Source organism: Nannospalax galili, unplaced genomic scaffold (genome assembly GCF_000622305.1).
Source record: "Nannospalax galili isolate Female #2095 unplaced genomic scaffold, S.galili_v1.0 scaffold841, whole genome shotgun sequence".
Lineage (NCBI taxonomy): Eukaryota > Metazoa > Chordata > Mammalia > Rodentia > Spalacidae > Nannospalax > Nannospalax galili.
In genome coordinates, this window is record NW_008345000.1 from 196,058 (window position 1) to 213,890 (window position 17,833).

Genomic DNA, 17,833 nt, shown 5'->3' on the forward strand with positions numbered 1-17,833 from the left:
AAATAATTTTGTGACTGTAATATAGCATATAATTTGCATGACAGAAAGTTTGCACTACCATTCCTGGCTAATTAAGTTCTTTTAACCCAGTAAAAAAAAGTAAAGGTCAGTTATTACTTATATTTTACAGATTTGGAAAGAGAAGTAACCTAGCTATAGTAGAGCATAGCAGGCCTAGAATGCAGATCTTCTGAAGAAGTCTCTTCTGGTCTGCTTTATTTTATATAACATGGTGATGTGGTTCTTACTCAGTGTTGCTTACTGAGTCTACAGTCAAGAATATATTACAGACCTAGAGAAATGACTCAATGGGTAAGAGCACTGGCTGCTCTTGCAGAGAACTTAGGTTCTGTTCCCAGCGCCCATATGATAGCTAACAACTGTCCTTAGCTCCAGCTCCAGGGGATCTGGCACCCTCTTCTGGTTTCTGTGGGCATTGCATGCAGGCAGAACATACACATAAAAATTTAAAGAGCAGTTAGAAAATACAACATTACATGCTAAATAATTATATAATTTTTTAATTGAAGATGGGTGATTATTTGTGAAATGAATTAGTGTCTAGTAAAAATGTGTTTGTTTTGCCAGACATGATAGTGCACACCTTTAATCCCAGCACTCTAGAGGCAAAGGCAAACAGCCTTTGTGAGATTGAGGCCGGCCTGATTTGCATAGTAACTTCCAGGCCAGCTGGGGCTACCGGGAGAACCTGTCTCAACACTCACTCTCTCTCTCTCTCCCTCTCTCTCCCTCTCTCTCCCCCTCTCTCCCCCTCTCCCCCTCTCTCCCTCCCCCCCCCGCTTGTTTTAAGTTTGCATTGAATCTAAAATATTTAAGGGGAGAATGGAAGGACTCATAAACATTTACTGTAGCAAAGGCTACACAGAACCAGAACATTTGCCCTTGGTGTTCAAGACGAGCACCTGTGATGAGGGAGATCGATTTTTTGCAGGGGGATGAGGGAAGGTGATACTGGAGATTGAATTCAGAGCCTCATTCCTGTTAGGTTAAGTAGTCTGGTACTTAGCTAACTCCCCAGCCCAATTAATTGCTTCATTACACCTTTTGTACTATTGCATTTTTTTGCCAACTAGCTGTATACATAATTTCCCCCCCCACACACTTTTTTTTAAGGAAGGGATCACTCTGTAGCCCAGGCTGGCCTTGAACTCATTCTGTAGCCCAGGCTGTCCTCAAACTCTTGATCCTCAGGCCTTAGCTTCCCAAGTGCTGAAATTACAAATCTTAGATACCCTTTCTGGCTTAATTTTTTCCTTTATTATTGGGCTTGAAGGGTTGGTGCTTATGCTAGACCGAGGTGCAGAAAGACTCGGTGGGGAATGAGAGTCCAGCAGCGTAGCAGCTGAACAGGGTCCTCCCCACCCTCCCATCTCCATGTGGCTTCCTAAACCCAGGATTCAAGTTCCAGGTAAACTTGTCATTTACCACAAACCGTTCCTTTGGGCTACCTAGCCTCTTGCCTCCTATCACCTCCACTGCCACCCTGAGGACTTGGACTGACCAAGTAAATTTTTTCTTTTAGCCAACCCTCCAGGCCACAGGGTAGGTCAGTGGAGGACATGAAGCTGAAGTTCCCCCTCCTTGTACAAAACAATGAAGACAGCTGAGGATTAAACCTCAGCCTGAAATGAGGTGCAGAAATTTTGTGTCAGTGGATTTAGAGAGAATGCTTTTTTTTCCCCCTACTGGAAGTAGATAATTGTTTTTTTTATATTTAAAAAAATTTTTTATTTATGTATATGTGAACATGTGTGTGGGTCCCTGTCAAGGCCTGAAGAAGGTGTTGGATCCCTCAGAGCTGGAGTTATAGGTGATTTTGAGCTGCCTGATGTGGGTACTAGGAACTAAACTTGGGTCCACTGGAGAAGCAGCAAGCACTCTTGAGTGCTGAGCCATCTCTCCAGCCCCTAGAGAATTTTCTTTTATGAGAACTTATAAATTGTAGGAAAAATTATTTCCCATTAGAAATGTTAGGATCTACAAGAAAGATATATTTGCTTATGGTAAAGAAGAAAGATTAAGTATTTAAGGATTAAATTTTTTCTTTAAACTTCAGGAACATGATACTTTCTGCAAAATTGATAAAGTGATACCACTACTGCACTATTTGGTCTTACAACAGGAGCTGGGCATAGTAGTAGACATCTGTAATGCCAGCACTTGGGAAACTGGCAGAAGGATCACCATGAGTTGGAGGCCAGCCTGGGCTACATAGCAAGACCCTGTCACCAAAAACAAAGCAGAACTCTGAAAAGAGACTGGAAATATACAAGTAGTGACTGTTCAGCATGACTGCCTAAAAGGGCAGTATTGAGGAGCTGTGTCATCTAGCACTGTTTAAATTCAAGTGAAATAATACTGTAGTTTCTCAGTTAACAGTTGGATAGCACTGATAAAGAACATTTCCATTTTCACAGAAATTTCTGTGTTGTTATGGAGCTGCTATGTTACTATCATAGAGGGTATAATGGAAGGGAGAAAATGCTAGTGACAGTAAAAACTTTCAGTAGTAAAAATGTTGATTCTTAGGCTGGCAAGATGGCTCAGCAGGTAAAGGTCTTATTGCTAAGCCTGATGGCCTGAGTTCTATCCCCAGGACCCACATGGTGGAAGGAGAGGACTGACTCTTGGAAGCTGTCCTCTGACCTCCACATGTGCCCTACACCCACACACAAATAAATGGGGAAAAGTTTTACAAAGAAAATCATTTGTGTTGTTATGTACTGCTTCGCGGTGTGCAGCTCACTGAGCAGCCCTCAGTGCTGAAATGCAGGCCCTTTTGCCATGCGTGAAACATTTTGGATTTAGCAGAAAATTGTTGAATTATATGCTTTTTTTACTTCATATTCATTTATGTGTTATAGAGCTGTTATGTTCCGCAAAATGAAAGGGAGGTTATGAAGTTAGGATAAAATTAGAATAATTTAGAACAGTTTATTAACTTGCTGAAATTTGTTTTGTGTTTTATTATGTTTTCACAGTCTTACAGCTCAGTTTTATGCTGAACTACTTTATAGCAGTGCCACCTAATTTCAGGAATCAGTTACTTTCTTGTCTTAATAGACTTCATTTTACTGTGTGTGAGTTTGTATGAGATCTTTGTATAGATGCAGGTGCATAATGAACACCTTTTATTCACTATTTGAATTTTTACCTTGAAAAAGTCTCTTAATGGCCAAGAACTTTGCTCTTCCTAGAAGTCATACACCCTTAAGAGTCCCAAGCAATGTGTTCTCGTCGGACAAACTGCTGAAACCAAAGTGAACCTTTTTTTCACGTGTTGTTGTTAGCCTTACCCTTTAATGGCTGCACTATCCCTCCAGCCCCAAAGTAAACTTTTTTAAAAAAAAAATATTTAGGGGCTGGAGAGATGGCTCAGCGGTTAAGAACACTGACTGTTCTTGCAGAAGATCTGGGTTTGAATCCCAGCACCCACATGGCAGCTAACAACTGTCTGTAACTCCAGTTCCAGGGGATCCGACAGCCTCTTCTGTCCTCTGAGGGCATTACACAACATGGGTGCACTTACCTACCTGCAGGCATAACATTCATATACATAAAATAAAAATAATAAAAAAAATTTAATGTTTAATTTTTATTTTACGTGTATGAGTGTAATGCCTGCATGCATGTAAGTGTACTCCTGTTGTGCAATGCCCTCAGAAGTCAGAAGAGGGCATCGGATCCCCAGGAACTGGAGTTATGGTTGGTTGTAAGCCACCATGTGGGTGCTGGGAATTGAACCTAGATCCTCTGCAAAACAGCCAGTGCTGTTAACCACTGACCCATCTTTCCAGCTCCACAAAGTAAACTTTTTTTAATTAATATTTTGTAAACTATTTTATTTTACTTTTATTTTTTGTATTTGTGAATGTTTTGCCTGCATGTGTGCAAGTGCACCTGTATTGCGCAGTGCCTGAGTCTCCTGGTCTCCTGGAACTGGAGTTACAGATCTGTATTAGCCACTATGTGAGGGCCGGGCATCAAACCTGGGTCCTCAGCAAGAACAGTCTTCTTAACTGCTGAGCCATCCCTCCAGCCCCAAGAACAGATTTTTTTTGTTTTTTTGAGACAGGGTCTCCCTGTAGCCACAGCTGGCCTGGAACTTGCTATGGAGACCAGGCTGGCCTTGAACTCACAGAGATCCGCCTGCCTCTGGCACCACTATACCCTGCTGCAAACCTTTTAAAAGCTGTATATCCTTTAGTCTCCTTAAGCTGTTCCTGTGTTGTACTTCCTTTTTCTATTAGCATACACTCATTGTCCAAAATACTGAGTTTCGTAGTGATATTTTCACTCATGCATACACCATGCTTTGATGAGTTGCCCTCTCTTGTCTGCCTCATCTCCCAGGCCCCTGTCCTCATCCAAAATAGTTCTTCCTTTTGTTCTCCCCACCTCCCATTGTTTTGAGACAGACCCACCGAGTTCCCATGGCTGGCTTGGTACTTGCTGTGTAGCCCAGAGTGGACTTTATTTGCAGCAGTACTTGTCTCAGTCTCCAAGTGGTGAAATACAGGTGTGTACCACCCCCACCCCCCTTTTTTTTTTTTAATATTCTCTAGTCCACATATGAGATAAAACTTGAGTTTTATCTTTCTGAGTCTGGTGTATTTAGCATGATGTTCTCTAGTTCCATTCATTTTCGTGCATACAACATGATCATATTCTTTTTATGTAGCTGAATAGTACTTTATTGTATATGTATATCATAGTTTCTTTGTCCATTCATCCATCTGTGGGCAACTAATTAGGTTGATTCAATAACTTGACTATTGTGAATTGTGCTGTTATAAAATATGGTTATGCAATTTTTTTATTGTGTGCTGATTTAAATTCCTTTAAGACCTAAGGGTGGTATAACAGAATTATATGTTATTTCTATTTTTAGTCTTTTGAGGAACCTTCATAATGATTCCATAGTAGCTGGATTAATTTACATTCTTACAAACAGCATATAAAGGTTCTTCAGCAGCCCCCTTTGTGCCAGCATTTGTTGCTTGCTTTCTTGATGATTGCCATCCTAACTGGGGTGAGATAGAATCTCAGTGTAGTTTTGATTTGCATTTGTCTGATGACTGAAGCTGTTGAACATTTTATATATTTATTATTCATACTTCTTTTGAGAACTACCTTCAGTTCATTTGTCCATTTCATAATTGGATTATTTATTCTTTGGGATCTCTTTTTTTTTAAAAAAAAAAAACATTTTCATAGTCCTGAAAACCAAACTGAGGCTTTAAACAAGCTGTCCAGGTGCTGTACCACTGAGTCACAGTACCACTGGAGTCACAGTTCCTGCCCAGTATTTTTGAACTCTAAATTTTCTTCTGGTAGTTTCAAAATGTTAGGTCTTATATTAAGGTCTTTAAGGTCCTTGATCTATTTTTTATTTTTTTGTGCAGGGTAAGAGATAAGGATCTAGTTTCAGTCTTCTACATGTGAATATGTAGTTTTCCCAGAACTGTTTGTTTAAGGACCTTGTACGTTATGAATTGCTTTAGTTTATGCTTAGTGTACAAGGTCCTTATTTCTCCTTTGATTTTAAAGGGTAACTGCTGAGTATAATAATCTTGTTGGCAGTTCTTTTCTGTCAGGCCTTAAGAACATCAATCTATTTTCTCAGGGACTTTAAGCTTCTGCTGAGTTGTCTGCTGTTATTCTGATACATTTGACTTTGTAAGTAACTTAGTATTTCTCTTTTGCAACTTTCAGTAGGGCTCTTCGCTTTTTCTCTATAATACAATATGAAGAAATTCTTTTCTGGTTCTGATCATATCGATTTGGGACTCCCAATACCTCTTATACTTGGCTATCCTATTTTCCCTAGATTTGGAAATTTCCTTCTGTAATTAAGTGGTTTCCTATGCCTTTAGACTGTTGTTAAACTTCTGCACCACAGATTTTTAAGTTTTATCTCTTACTCTTGCCCCAGAGGTCTTGAGTATTCTGGACATGGTCCCCCCTCCCCCCCTTCCCTTTCTTCATTGCTATCTAGCTGTGATAGTTCATCCTTGATATTCTTTCCTCTGCCTGCTCCAGCCTATTTTATGTTTTTTAAAGGCCTATGGATTCCAATCCATGCCTCCCAAGTGCTCCTGGGTATGGGTCCCTGTCCTGAAGTCTGGTCAGCCAACCAGGCTTTACAACAGTAAGGAAAACTGACCTCCCTCTCCAAGGGTTCATCAGTTGTCAATAGATCCTCTAAGTCTTCAGCTGACTTCTTTACTTCATCTGACTGTTTATTTAAATTCTATTTCTGGTCACTAATTGGTATGGTTTGAGTGTGAAGTGTTCCCCACAGGCTCATGTGTTTGAACACTTAGTCCCTCTCTGGTGGCATTGTTTTGGGAGCAGTGGAACCTTTTGGACATGGGGCCTAACTGGCAGATGGGGAGGCCATTGTATAGGGCTTGAGGGTTATAGACAAGCCCTCCCTATGACTAGAGCACTCTGCTTCCTGACTGCCAGCACAAGGTAACCAGCTGCTTCATACGCCCATGGCTAACAACCCTGAGCCACATTGGCCAGCCACCGTGCCTGCCTTGCCAGGGTGGACCGTATCCCCTCAGCTGTGAACCATAATTGGTTCTTCCTATGTTTTTTTGTGAAGTATTCTGTCACTGTGACAAGAAAAGTAACTAACACATTATTCTTTAGCCTAGACTTTTAAATTTTGTCTTGTACTTCAGTCATTTCAGTATCTTTGGATTCGGCTATTGAAGAATAACACATTTTTGGAGGAGTCGAACTGCCTTGCTGTTTCAGATTTCTTGTTTCTGTGTTGTGATTTGTGTATCCATTGAGATGAGTATCTTTTTTTCTTTGCATGTGTGTAAGTGTATTCACTTGTTTAGGGGCATAATATATGTGTGCATTCATTCAGAGGCCCATGTAGTGGTCAGGAGTTTTCTTGATGGCTGTCCACCTTATTCATTGGGGCAGGGTCTCTCACTGAACTCAGAGCTCTCCCATATAGGCAGTCTAGCTAGCCACCTTGTTCTAAAGATCCTGTTCCCATCTTCTGAGTACTGAAGTTACAGATGGTCTGCCATATCCAGCCAGCAGTCAGTGGTCACTGGAGATCCAAACTCTGGCCCTCATGCTTGCATGGCAAGAGCTTTAGCCTCAGGATATCTTTTATGGTTTTATTTGGGGGTCTCAGTGAGCAGCCTTTTCTGAAGAGTATAATCCCCAATGTCATTCAGAAAGGAAAAATCAAAATGTAGTAACAGCAACAACACAAATGCAAACCTCACATTAAAAAAAATTAAGGACAACTACTAGACCACAAAGAGACAAAAATAATGTAGAATATGCTGTGAACTTAAAAATTAATAAATGTAAGAGGGTGGAGAGATGGCTCAGCAGTTAAGGGCACTGGCTGCTCTTGCAGAGGACCCGGGTTTGGTTCCTAGCACCCACATGGCAGCTAACAACCATCCAAAATGCCAGTTCCGGGGGATCCAACACCCTCTCCTGACCTCCACGTGCATTGCATGATACGGGTGTACCTATCTCCATGCAGGCATAACACTCACACATAAAATAAAAATAACAGTAAGAATTTTTTTTTTTTAATTAATAAAGGTAAGGGTAATAAAAAATAATGAAACAAAGGAGTCCAGGAAAGGAAAAAAGGAAGATGCAAGATTAAAGGAAAGAAGAAACAGGAAAGAGGGGTTTAATTATGGAAAACAAAGACTTTAATATTTTTCTGTCATTCTTCAGCATGTAAGTATCACCTTTGGATGTAGTAATTAGAATGCTTCACTTTAAAATTTGTTATTTGGGTTGCTGGCTTGAGTTTCATTTAAAAAAAATCATTAAATTAATGTTTACTTGGGATTAAAACAGAATTTCCAACAATTTCTGGAATGGCCCTCACTGTACTTCTGCCATTTTGTACTGTGTATTTATGAGAAACGTTGAAGATGATATATGTACTGCAGTATCAGATAATCAGCCAGGAGTGAATTCTTTATAACAAGCACATACATCTGTGTGCAGATTTGCTTACATCTTTAATAAATGGTACAGTTAGGGGCTGGAGAGATGGCTCCGCAGTTTAGAGCACTGACTACTCTTGCAGAGGACCTGGGTTCAATTCCCAGCACCCACATGGTGACTGTGAACTGTCCTTAACTCCAGTTCCAGGGGAATCTGACGCCCTCTTCTGACCTCTGCAGCATTGCATGACATGGGTGCACACAGATACATGAAGGCAATACACTCATACACATAAAATAAAAATAATAGGGGCTGGAGAGATGGCTCAGCAGGTAAGAGCACTGACTGCTCTTACAGAGGACCTGGGTTCGATTCCCAGCATCCACATGACAGTAACAACCTTCCATAACTCCTGTTCAAGGGGATTCGATCCCCTCTTCTAACCTCTCAGGCATTGCACAACATGGGTGTATTAGACACATGCAGGCAAATACACTCAAACACAAAAAATAAAAACAATTAAAAAAAAAAAAAGCAGTAAAACAATAACCTTTGTTTCAAAATATTACCAATGATCATTTTCTGAATCCTAGCAAATTTTCATGCTTATAAAAGCATGGGCATGTTTATATTTTCTTAGAAATGAAATGGGAAACATATACATACATGCAGGCAATACACTCATACACATAAAAATAATAAATAATATATTTTTTAACAATTATGTTATTTTATGTGTATGAGTTTATTACCTACATGTGTGTACATGCGCCCGTGTCATGCAGTGCCTGCGGAGGTCAGAAGAGGGTGTTGAATTCCCATGGAACTAGAGTTACAGGTGGTTGTTAACTACCATGTGGGTGCTGGGAATCATATCTGGGTCCTTTGTAAGAACAGCCAGTGCTTTTAAGCACTGAGCCATTTCTCCAGACCCTCATTCTGCTTTTAATACATATTTGTTATTGAATAAAATGCTGATGTACATATTTAAATTACAGCGTTAAGATGTTGCTAACACTAACACTTCGTTTGGAATTCCATTTTGTGAAGAAGAATATGAGATTGAAAAATAATATGAGATTTAAAATACTGTTACTTGGTGAACATAACATTGCTTCTACATAGGATAGATGCTTTACAAGGATTATAAGTCCTTACTTAATCTGTTTTCTCTCTGTGACCTCATTTTCTACTCTTCCTTGGCACTCATCTTACAAACTTGCTGAATATATCAAGCACATTCCTATCTCAGGGCTTTATCTGGAATACCCTCATATTTTCAAGGCTTTCTTCCTCCCATAGTTTAGGTTTCTACTGTTTCCCCTTCATTGCTTTATAGTCCCTTGCCCTGTTAATTTTCTTCATGCCACAAACAAGCCTTGATTGATGGCCCCTGTGATAACTGTAACATAAACTCCACAAAGGCTAGATATTTATCTCATTCAGTGCTGTATCCCAGGTGACCAGAACATAGTAGATGTTCAAATCAATGAGTGAATGTTATAGAGTGTGATTTTTCCCAAGCATAGTTTTAAGACTTACAGAAAAATAACTAATAAGTGTTAGACATCGGGAAACCGTCTCTGGGAAACTCCTATACCTGGATAGAATAGGAAGCTGTTGGCAAGATACCTTCCCCTAATGGAGCTTGACCATTTAGGTTACCTCCTTGGGATCTTTATAATAGGCATCAGGACTCAACAGTTTGGTCAGGATTCTAATTTAGTAGTCTTCAAGTGTTTTATTTCTCAGACTCACTATCATTTGGGTGGTTAAATAATTGCTTTCTGGCCTTCTGGTTTCATGTCCTATAACTTCTCTGCACTGATACCAGATTTTCCAAAGCATGTCATCTCCAAGATATAAGTTTCCTCAACTGCTCTTACACACAATAATTCTATAATATTCTCAGTGTACAATATTTCTTTATCTTCAGGACTGCTATGCTTTGGCAGAGATTCTGAGATCCCATCTAGATGCTAATTTGAGAAATAGTTGCCTCATTGGATGTGATCAAGATCTTTTTCTCTCTCTCTCATAGACAGTTCAAGAAGAAGAAAAAGAGATCTACAGACAGCTGCTACAGATGGTCACAGGGAAACAGTTCTCTGTAGCCAAGCCCACCACACATTTTCCTTTACACCTGTGAGTCACACAAAAAGTATCTTTCATATGAATTTAATTTTACAGTTATTTGGTATTAAGACTGTATATCCTTCTCTTACTAGGTCTCGATGTCTTAGTTCCAATAAGAATTCTTTGAAAGACTCACTGTTCAAAAATGGGACCTCTTGTGCATCTCATATCATTGGCTCTGATACTTCATCATCTGGATCTGCCAGCATTTTAACTACACAGGAACGGTTGTCTCACAGTGCTTATTCTCTATCGTCTTACACCCCTGATGTTGCATTTGGATCCAAAGATTCTGATGCTTGCCATCAACCCCACCGTCACCTCTCTAGTCCCCATCAGCCAGATAACTTACCAGCATCAAATACACAGTCTGAAGGTAAATGATACTAACAGCTAGTTAACTGTTTTTGAAGCTATGGCAGGCAAAATTAAAATACACATATAACCTAATATATAAGAGATTTTAATTAAAGACATACAATTCAGGTAACTATGCCATGACGAAACTAAACCTCTTTCTGTTCTTTCTCCCACCTCCATCATCCCTTCGTCCCTCCCTCCTTTTTTTTTTTTTTTTAGAACTTTTTTCCTACATACAAATGATTTGATATAATATTTATTTAACTTTTGAAAAAGGATCTTACCATGTGTCCCTGGCTGCTTGGCACTTGATATGTTGTCCAGACGGTCCTCAAACTTGTGGCAATCCTCGTACCTCAGCCTCCAGAGAGCTGGGATTACAAGCATGTACCACCATGCCAGGCCAGATATTTTAACTTCCTGAGCAGAGCCCAGAGTCAAAGCACACTCGGTCCAATTGCTTCAGTGATTTCTCCTTATCTTACTTTACAGTTCAAGTAATGTTCTCTGAAGTTCTAGGAATTTTCAAACATCAAACAAGTATTTACCATATAATACTTAACCTTTATAGAAGCTTTATCCATTTTAGAATGGTTATGACTAAGTTTTAGAAACAAGGAGAGTCTTCCTACTCAGCTTTCCAACAGCTAAAATGTCCAGTCTGCGCATTTGTTGTAAAACAGCTATCCTCATGCTTTAGTGCGTATGTAGGTATGTATGTAAAACAGCTATCCTCATGCTTTAGTGCGTATGTAGGTATGTATGTAAAACAGCTATCCTCATGCTTTAGTGCGTATGTAGGTATGTATGTAAAACAGCTATCCTCATGCTTTAGTATGTATGTAGGTATATATGTAAAACAAGTTTTAGGCTAAGTGGTTAAGACATTCAGAATGTTTTGACAGAATGTTTGAAATTTTGTATTACATTTTATGAAGTGATTTACTAAGAACTACCATTTTTTTTCAAAAATCTAAAATAAAAAAAATCCTCTAACCTCAGAAGTATACACTGTAGCAGATAGTGAAGTAGCTAGACTAGAACAAGCCACACATTGACTGTTCAGTTTCCTTGTACCATTATGAATGTTCTAAATGAAGTTCTAATCTTGGTACTTTAGAAAGACATGATTCTTGCCCTTGATGAGCAGTTAACACGGAGGATGGGGGGGTGATAAATTTCTGCTTTTTGACTCTTCCTATAAATTCTACTCCTCTCTCTCTTCCCTCTTCTTCCCTTTCCTTTTCTCCCCTCACCTAATTTAGTTTCATGATACATCATGAACTCAAGGCCTTTAAGATTTTGGCATGTTCTTATTGCCAAGAGGCAGAAGCAGCAGCAGAGGGAGCAAGCACAGCCTAGGGGTAGATGCTGAAGGGCAAATACGCTGTATCTCCAAGTGGTGGCCTGATGGTGTGAGGAGAGCTCCTCTCAGTGGAAGTAGACCTGCTTTTCTTCTCCATCTGTCTTTGCCCTTGTGCTATTATTTGTCCTATGCTTATATTGTTTTTGTAGCAATAGAATATAACAAAAGTTTAGAAACTTAAACTGAAATAGGTAATAGAACTTGGTGGAATTTTATTAATAATAAAATGCTCTTGTGTTTCTTTTTTTAGGATCAGACTCTGTGATTTTACTCAAAGTGAAAGAATCTCAGACTCCAACTCCCAGGTAAATTAGGGAAAGACTCAGTTGTGTTCCTTTAATTATAGTTTCTTCACTAAAAGTCACATAGTACAAAACTGTCTCAGTTCAGACTCTCTCATGTATTTTTCTATTACTTCAGAGACTTCCTATTCGTCTTCATTTTGCTGCTCTTCATTATGTCGGTCACCATACTGTGCTGCAGCCAGTGATGATTCTGAAATTCTTACCTGATCACTAAAGAAATTTAATCATGTATTAAACTCCTTCAAGGATCTCTTAATAGATAAAGGAAGGAAAGGAGTTCCTCACAAGTCTACATTCCACTGCACATTTCTTTAGCAAGTTTGTATTAAGAGTCTTCTGTGTCAAGTACGGGTATAGACATGAAGGTATCTGCAATGAATCGAGTCCCTGTTGTCAAGGAGCCTCATTTCATTTGATACGGAATAAAGAATTGAGAGTGGTGAGGAACAAGTAGTGAGGAAGGAGTAGTGCTTATAAGTGCTGTGAAGTAAAGTAAAGGGAAATTATATGTTACAGGTGTGTTTATGTAGGGTGGTCAGAGCAGGTCTCCCATCAAGTGGACATCAGAGAACCCTTATGGAAATATGAGATTCTTTCATGTTTTGATATGCTAGACTGTTCTTAGTTTGTAAATGTGTTATGCTTTTTTCCTTCACATTCGGTGTTTCTTTTGTCTTTAATGTCCTCTCTAGCTTGTCTGACAGTAGTCTAGGTCTCAACTCAAATGTGATCTTCTGTTTAGAACTTTACTTCTCTTGAGGGTATCAAGCACTTCATCCTCTGTAATTCAATACTACTTAGATTGCTATGTCATTATCATATATAGCCTTGGCAATTGAACTACTAGGATGATGGTCGTATCAGTTTTCCATTGAGAAGATTCCAGATCATTGAATATTCTGTCTTATCTCAGTTCCACTACTTTGCAACTCCCATATTCATTCAAGGCTTTAGGTATTCTTTTAAAATTCTCTTTGTGACATCTCTCAGGGAGACTCTAGACTTTGAATTCTTTATTTCTTGTGTGCTTTTTAAAGTCACATCTGGCTTCCGGTCTTGACTTTTGCAGTCTTCATGCAACTTGAAGTAGTTATTCTTCTGAATCTCACTCATCAATATAATGCCAGTGAACTATGTGAAGAGTAATTATAGTACAGTTGGGTGTGATGGTGTGCACCTATAGTCCCAGCACTTATAGGAGATGGAGGTGGGAAGATGAAGTCATCCTCAACTACATAATGAGTTTGAACCCAGCCTGGGCTACATGACATCCTGTCTCAAAAAATAAAACAAACTAACAAAAAAAGCATAATGTATAGTAAAGTACTTATTGAAGTGTTTCCCATGAAGTGTAAAAAAGTCAGTGTCCTTTTAGAAGACGGTACGCACTCTCAGTTTCTCAGTGGTTCTTTACTAAGTCTGCCTTTCCTTGTTGGAGGATCTCTCCTAGTGACGACTTGAAGGGTGAGCTAGCTGGGGAAATGAGCTAGGGCAAGGCAGACTGAATAATGCTCTTAGTTAGGGTTAGAGCCGGCTGTTCCAGGATTCGGTTGATTGGCTTTCTATTCTTAGTTTCCTGTCACTGCCTCTCAGTTCATTTCCCACAATGAAGGTTGCCCCATTTTCCCAGAATGTGGCATGCCATTTTGTATGTATATTCCACGATCCCGATTGCTCTGTCTGAACCCCCTTTCTTTTCTTGTGCATTGATTAACTTTTACCTGGCTTTTCAAAATCTGATTGAGATTTTTTTTTTCTAGATGGTTTCTCTGATTTCCCCAGTTAATATTAGCGTTCCATTCCTCCCTGTATCTTGTTTGTTACCAATATCTTCACACTTAACCACTCAGTGCTAATCTTAGTACCTCACATGTGATGGGTGCTTAGTAAATAAATCTGCTAAGTAAATGAACTTCCTAGAGATCCTGAAATGCTCTCTTGAGTAGCCCAAATCCTCATTTTTCTCCATTGTTGTTTAATGTATACTGAAGGACATTTTGACACTAGAAGAAAAAACATAATCTTTGAAATTGGACAAAGAAGATTTCTAATCCTGGCTCTTTTAAGACATTCTCCTTCTAAACCTCAGGGTTTGTTTTTTGTTTGTTTTTCTGTATAGTATGAGTAATAATTCCATGTTATATATTGAGGATTAACTGATAGGGAGATATTCATGAGGCTTAACAATATGTAAAAACAGCTAAAGCAGTTTTTCATCTAGAGCACTAAGAACAATTGTTCACCTATATTTGTAGCTATTATTACTCTATGCCTCCATTTTATAAGAAATACTGCCTAGTGTATTAAGAAAAGCAAATTTCCCTTAGAATTGTCCTTCTGAGTCATCAGCTCGATACCTCCATCCACAAAAGAGAAGTACTTGCCCCCTACATTATTCATTTATTCAACAAATACTGAGTGTTTGCTCTGTGCTGGACACTGTTCTGAAGAGGATACAGTAGTTTACAAATAGACAAAAATCTCTATTCTCATCAAATTTTTATTTTAATAAGGAGTGCCAACAAATTCAATTCAGATCTGTCATTATAAAACTCTAGGTGATTCTTTTTACATCTTCTCATGTTGATTGTTTTTTTTTTGTATCACATACAAATCATTAGTGCTACTAATGATTTCTGACTTGGTTGTTATATCAGGTGCTTATTGTGCCAAAAGTGACTGGCCCTTATTAACCCTAATGATTACTGACAGTGAGGGGGCAGCACAGCATTTTCATTGCCAGGTCACAGCCTGGGGATGACTGGGAACAGAGACAGACCCTCATCACACTGTGTTTTGCACATAATGAAACGAGAGCACAGAGAAGTGAAATAGCTAGCTCAGAATCGTAAAACTAAGTGGAGGCAGCTCCAGGAGATCCAAGTCTCAACTCTCAATTTGATACTCTATTTTCTTGTTCTGTGTAGTTCAAAGTTTTCCTTTGGAAAAGTGTTCATTCTTCTTCCATTAGTTTCTGTGGTAGAGCTCTTAAGGGTTTTCAAGCAGATAAAGAAGTAAAAAAGAAGCCATGGGGACAGTTACCAACCCTGCGGCTCTACCCAGCATCACTCACTGGGTTGTCCACAAGACCATGTGGAATGGAATTGTCTCATCTTTGAAATGGAACTGGTTTGCTGTGTGGCTTATTTTCTGTTTTGGCTCCTTAGCCAGTCTGCTATGGAATATTTTGTGGGTGGAGATTTTCACTATTTACCTTCATTTGATTACATGTTTTGACTCAGACCAAGAAATCCAAGAATGCAAAAATTTCATTAAATCATTAATAATTCTGTCAGCTTGAACCATTTGGAGTAGTAATTGTCTCTCATGTAACTAGAAGGCCTTCTGACCTTATTTCCCTGCTGAGCTTCGGTCATCTTTTAACCAGTATGTATGCAGATGACTTGTGTTCTGCTGTTCTCAGTTACAATTATTCTGTGTCAGTTAGATAGCTTTTACCCTGTAATTATGAAGTACTGTTATAAACTATTTAAGTGGTTCTTTTTGCTGGGAAAATGCTTGAATATTCTCATAAGGCTTCTGCTTGCTTTTCTTTTTCTACCCATAGTTCTAATTTCTTCCATGCGGAGCTATGGATCAAAGAATTGTAAGTTACTGTTTTTGATGTTATTCTTCCTTCTCTGTTATTTCATTTTCAGTTAGAAAGAAATCAAAACACTAGCTAATTATTCTGTTTTTATTTAATAAGAATTGCCTATTTGTATTCTTTGGGTATTGTTTTTTTTAATTCATTTAGAGGACTGAGAGTTTTTAATCCCAGCACTTAGGAGGCAGAGGCAGGAGAATTTCTGTGTGATTTAGGCCAGCCTGGTGTATATAGAGAGTTCCAGGCCAGACCTTGTCTCAAAAGGACACAAACAAAATAAAACTTAAAAATCTCTTAGAGTTAGGATATTTCTATTTTCTTATCAAATTTGTAACACTTATTGAAGCTAAATTGAATTGAAAAATATTCCAAAGTTAGCTAAGTATAGAAAGGAAAATAGTTGCCCTTATATTGTTATTAGATAAACTATTGAATAATGTTGGAGACTGAAAACATTTAGTCTCAAACTTCAAAAACTTGTAGTTTTTCTCAATCCTTGATCTTTGTAACTTTAATAAAAATATGAAAATACAATATTTTAGATACAGCCTTGATATATTGTTTTCTTTTCTGAAGTTCAATTCCATTTTTGGGTTTTTAGAATGAAGCTTTACTTTTACTCTCCTTTTTAAAAAATATATATTATTTTTATTTTATGTGTTATGAGTATATTGCCTACATGTGTGTAAGTGCACCCATGTCATACAGTGCCCATGAAGATCAGAAAGAGGACATCAGATCTCCTGGAACTGGAATTATGGGCAATTGTTAGCTACCATGTGGTGCTGAGAATCAAATATGGGTCCTCTGCAAGAGCAGCCAGTGCTCTTAATCACTGAGCCATCTCCAGCCCCACTTTTTACCCTTCTTAAGAAGCATGTTTTTCAAAAAAGACTATACATTCACATCCACAGAAGTTATCTCATCACACCACACAGCACACTAATTATATTTAATCATTTCAGGAAAAGTGGTAGAATAATTTAAGTGGACATGTTGTTTCACTCTGTCTTAAAGTGTGAATGTGGTGCGGTATTAGTTAGTGTAAGGATTTTGGACTTTGTATATATCAGTTCTATATTTAATATAGTATACCCATAATGCACTGCAGAGATGTGATTGATGCTAGAATTGTGATCTGTGTTTGTGCCACTTCTCATTTTCTAGAACTAGTGTTTATGATTCTCGAGCTCGAGAAAGATTGCGGCAGATTGAAGAGCAGAAAGCACTGGCGCTGCAGCTTCAAAACCAGGTGAAAGGAGATCGTAGAACAGGCTGGGGAGGGCGCAGCAGGGAAAAGCACTGCATGCTTTTGCAGAGGACTTGGGTTCAGTTCCCAGCACCCACATGGCGGCTACCAATACATCTCTAACCCTGTTCCAGGTAATCAGAAGCCCTCTCTGGCCTCGGTGGCACTAGGCATGTATCTGCTGTACTTAACATCCATGTAAGCAAAACACACACACACACACACACACACACACACATACACACACACACACACACACAATCTGTTTTTAAAAAGATCATAAACTGAATAGCACATCCAAGTTGAAACTGTTTTGGATGATTATTTGTACTTGGGTAATTGCTCTTACAATGTGATTGTGTGTGGTATAGCATTTTGTAATAAAAGATGTATGTTCTTAGTCTGTCCAGCCAGAACTAACTCAGTGTACAGAGGCCAAATAGATTTCTTTGCCCCACTTATTCTAAAGTTCTGTCTCCAGAGATTGCAGGAACAGGAATATTCAGTGCTTGATTCAGTAGAACTGCATCTTCGTGTACCTCTTGAAAAGGAGATCCCTATCACAATTGCCCAAGAAGTGGGGAAAAAAGGTCAGAAATTAACTGATAGTGAAGATGAATTTCCTGAAATTACAGAGGTAAAGTACATGCTAAAAATATTTACTGTAGCTTTATGTTTAGAAAAGCAATTTCAAACGTAAGGTAGAGCACCTTACATTTGAATTTTATTTGCATAATTATGTTTTCATTTGTATTGTATGCCAATTTTTAGTTTATTTTAGAGGATAATTCAAAATTGTTGAAGAAACTATGGGTATCTTTTAGCAGCTTTTTAGTAAA

The 17,833-nt window shown here is 38.6% G+C and overlaps 1 protein-coding gene across 5 annotated transcripts in view; it reads left to right on the plus strand.

Annotated features, from left to right (window-relative positions):
- The window catches only part of Senp1 (SUMO specific peptidase 1), a 69,736-nt gene that overhangs the window by 19,768 nt on the left and 32,135 nt on the right, over positions 1–17,833 (plus strand). For all 5 annotated transcript variants that reach the window (XM_029567444.1, XM_017800180.2, XM_029567445.1 and 2 more), the window contains 6 exons: positions 10,013–10,116; positions 10,200–10,483; positions 12,084–12,138; positions 15,707–15,745; positions 16,913–16,997; positions 17,476–17,631. In XM_029567444.1, the coding sequence (XP_029423304.1) occupies positions 10,013–10,116; positions 10,200–10,483; positions 12,084–12,138; positions 15,707–15,745; positions 16,913–16,997; positions 17,476–17,631 (723 nt within the window). The remainder of the gene's footprint in view (positions 1–10,012; positions 10,117–10,199; positions 10,484–12,083; positions 12,139–15,706; positions 15,746–16,912; positions 16,998–17,475; positions 17,632–17,833) is intronic.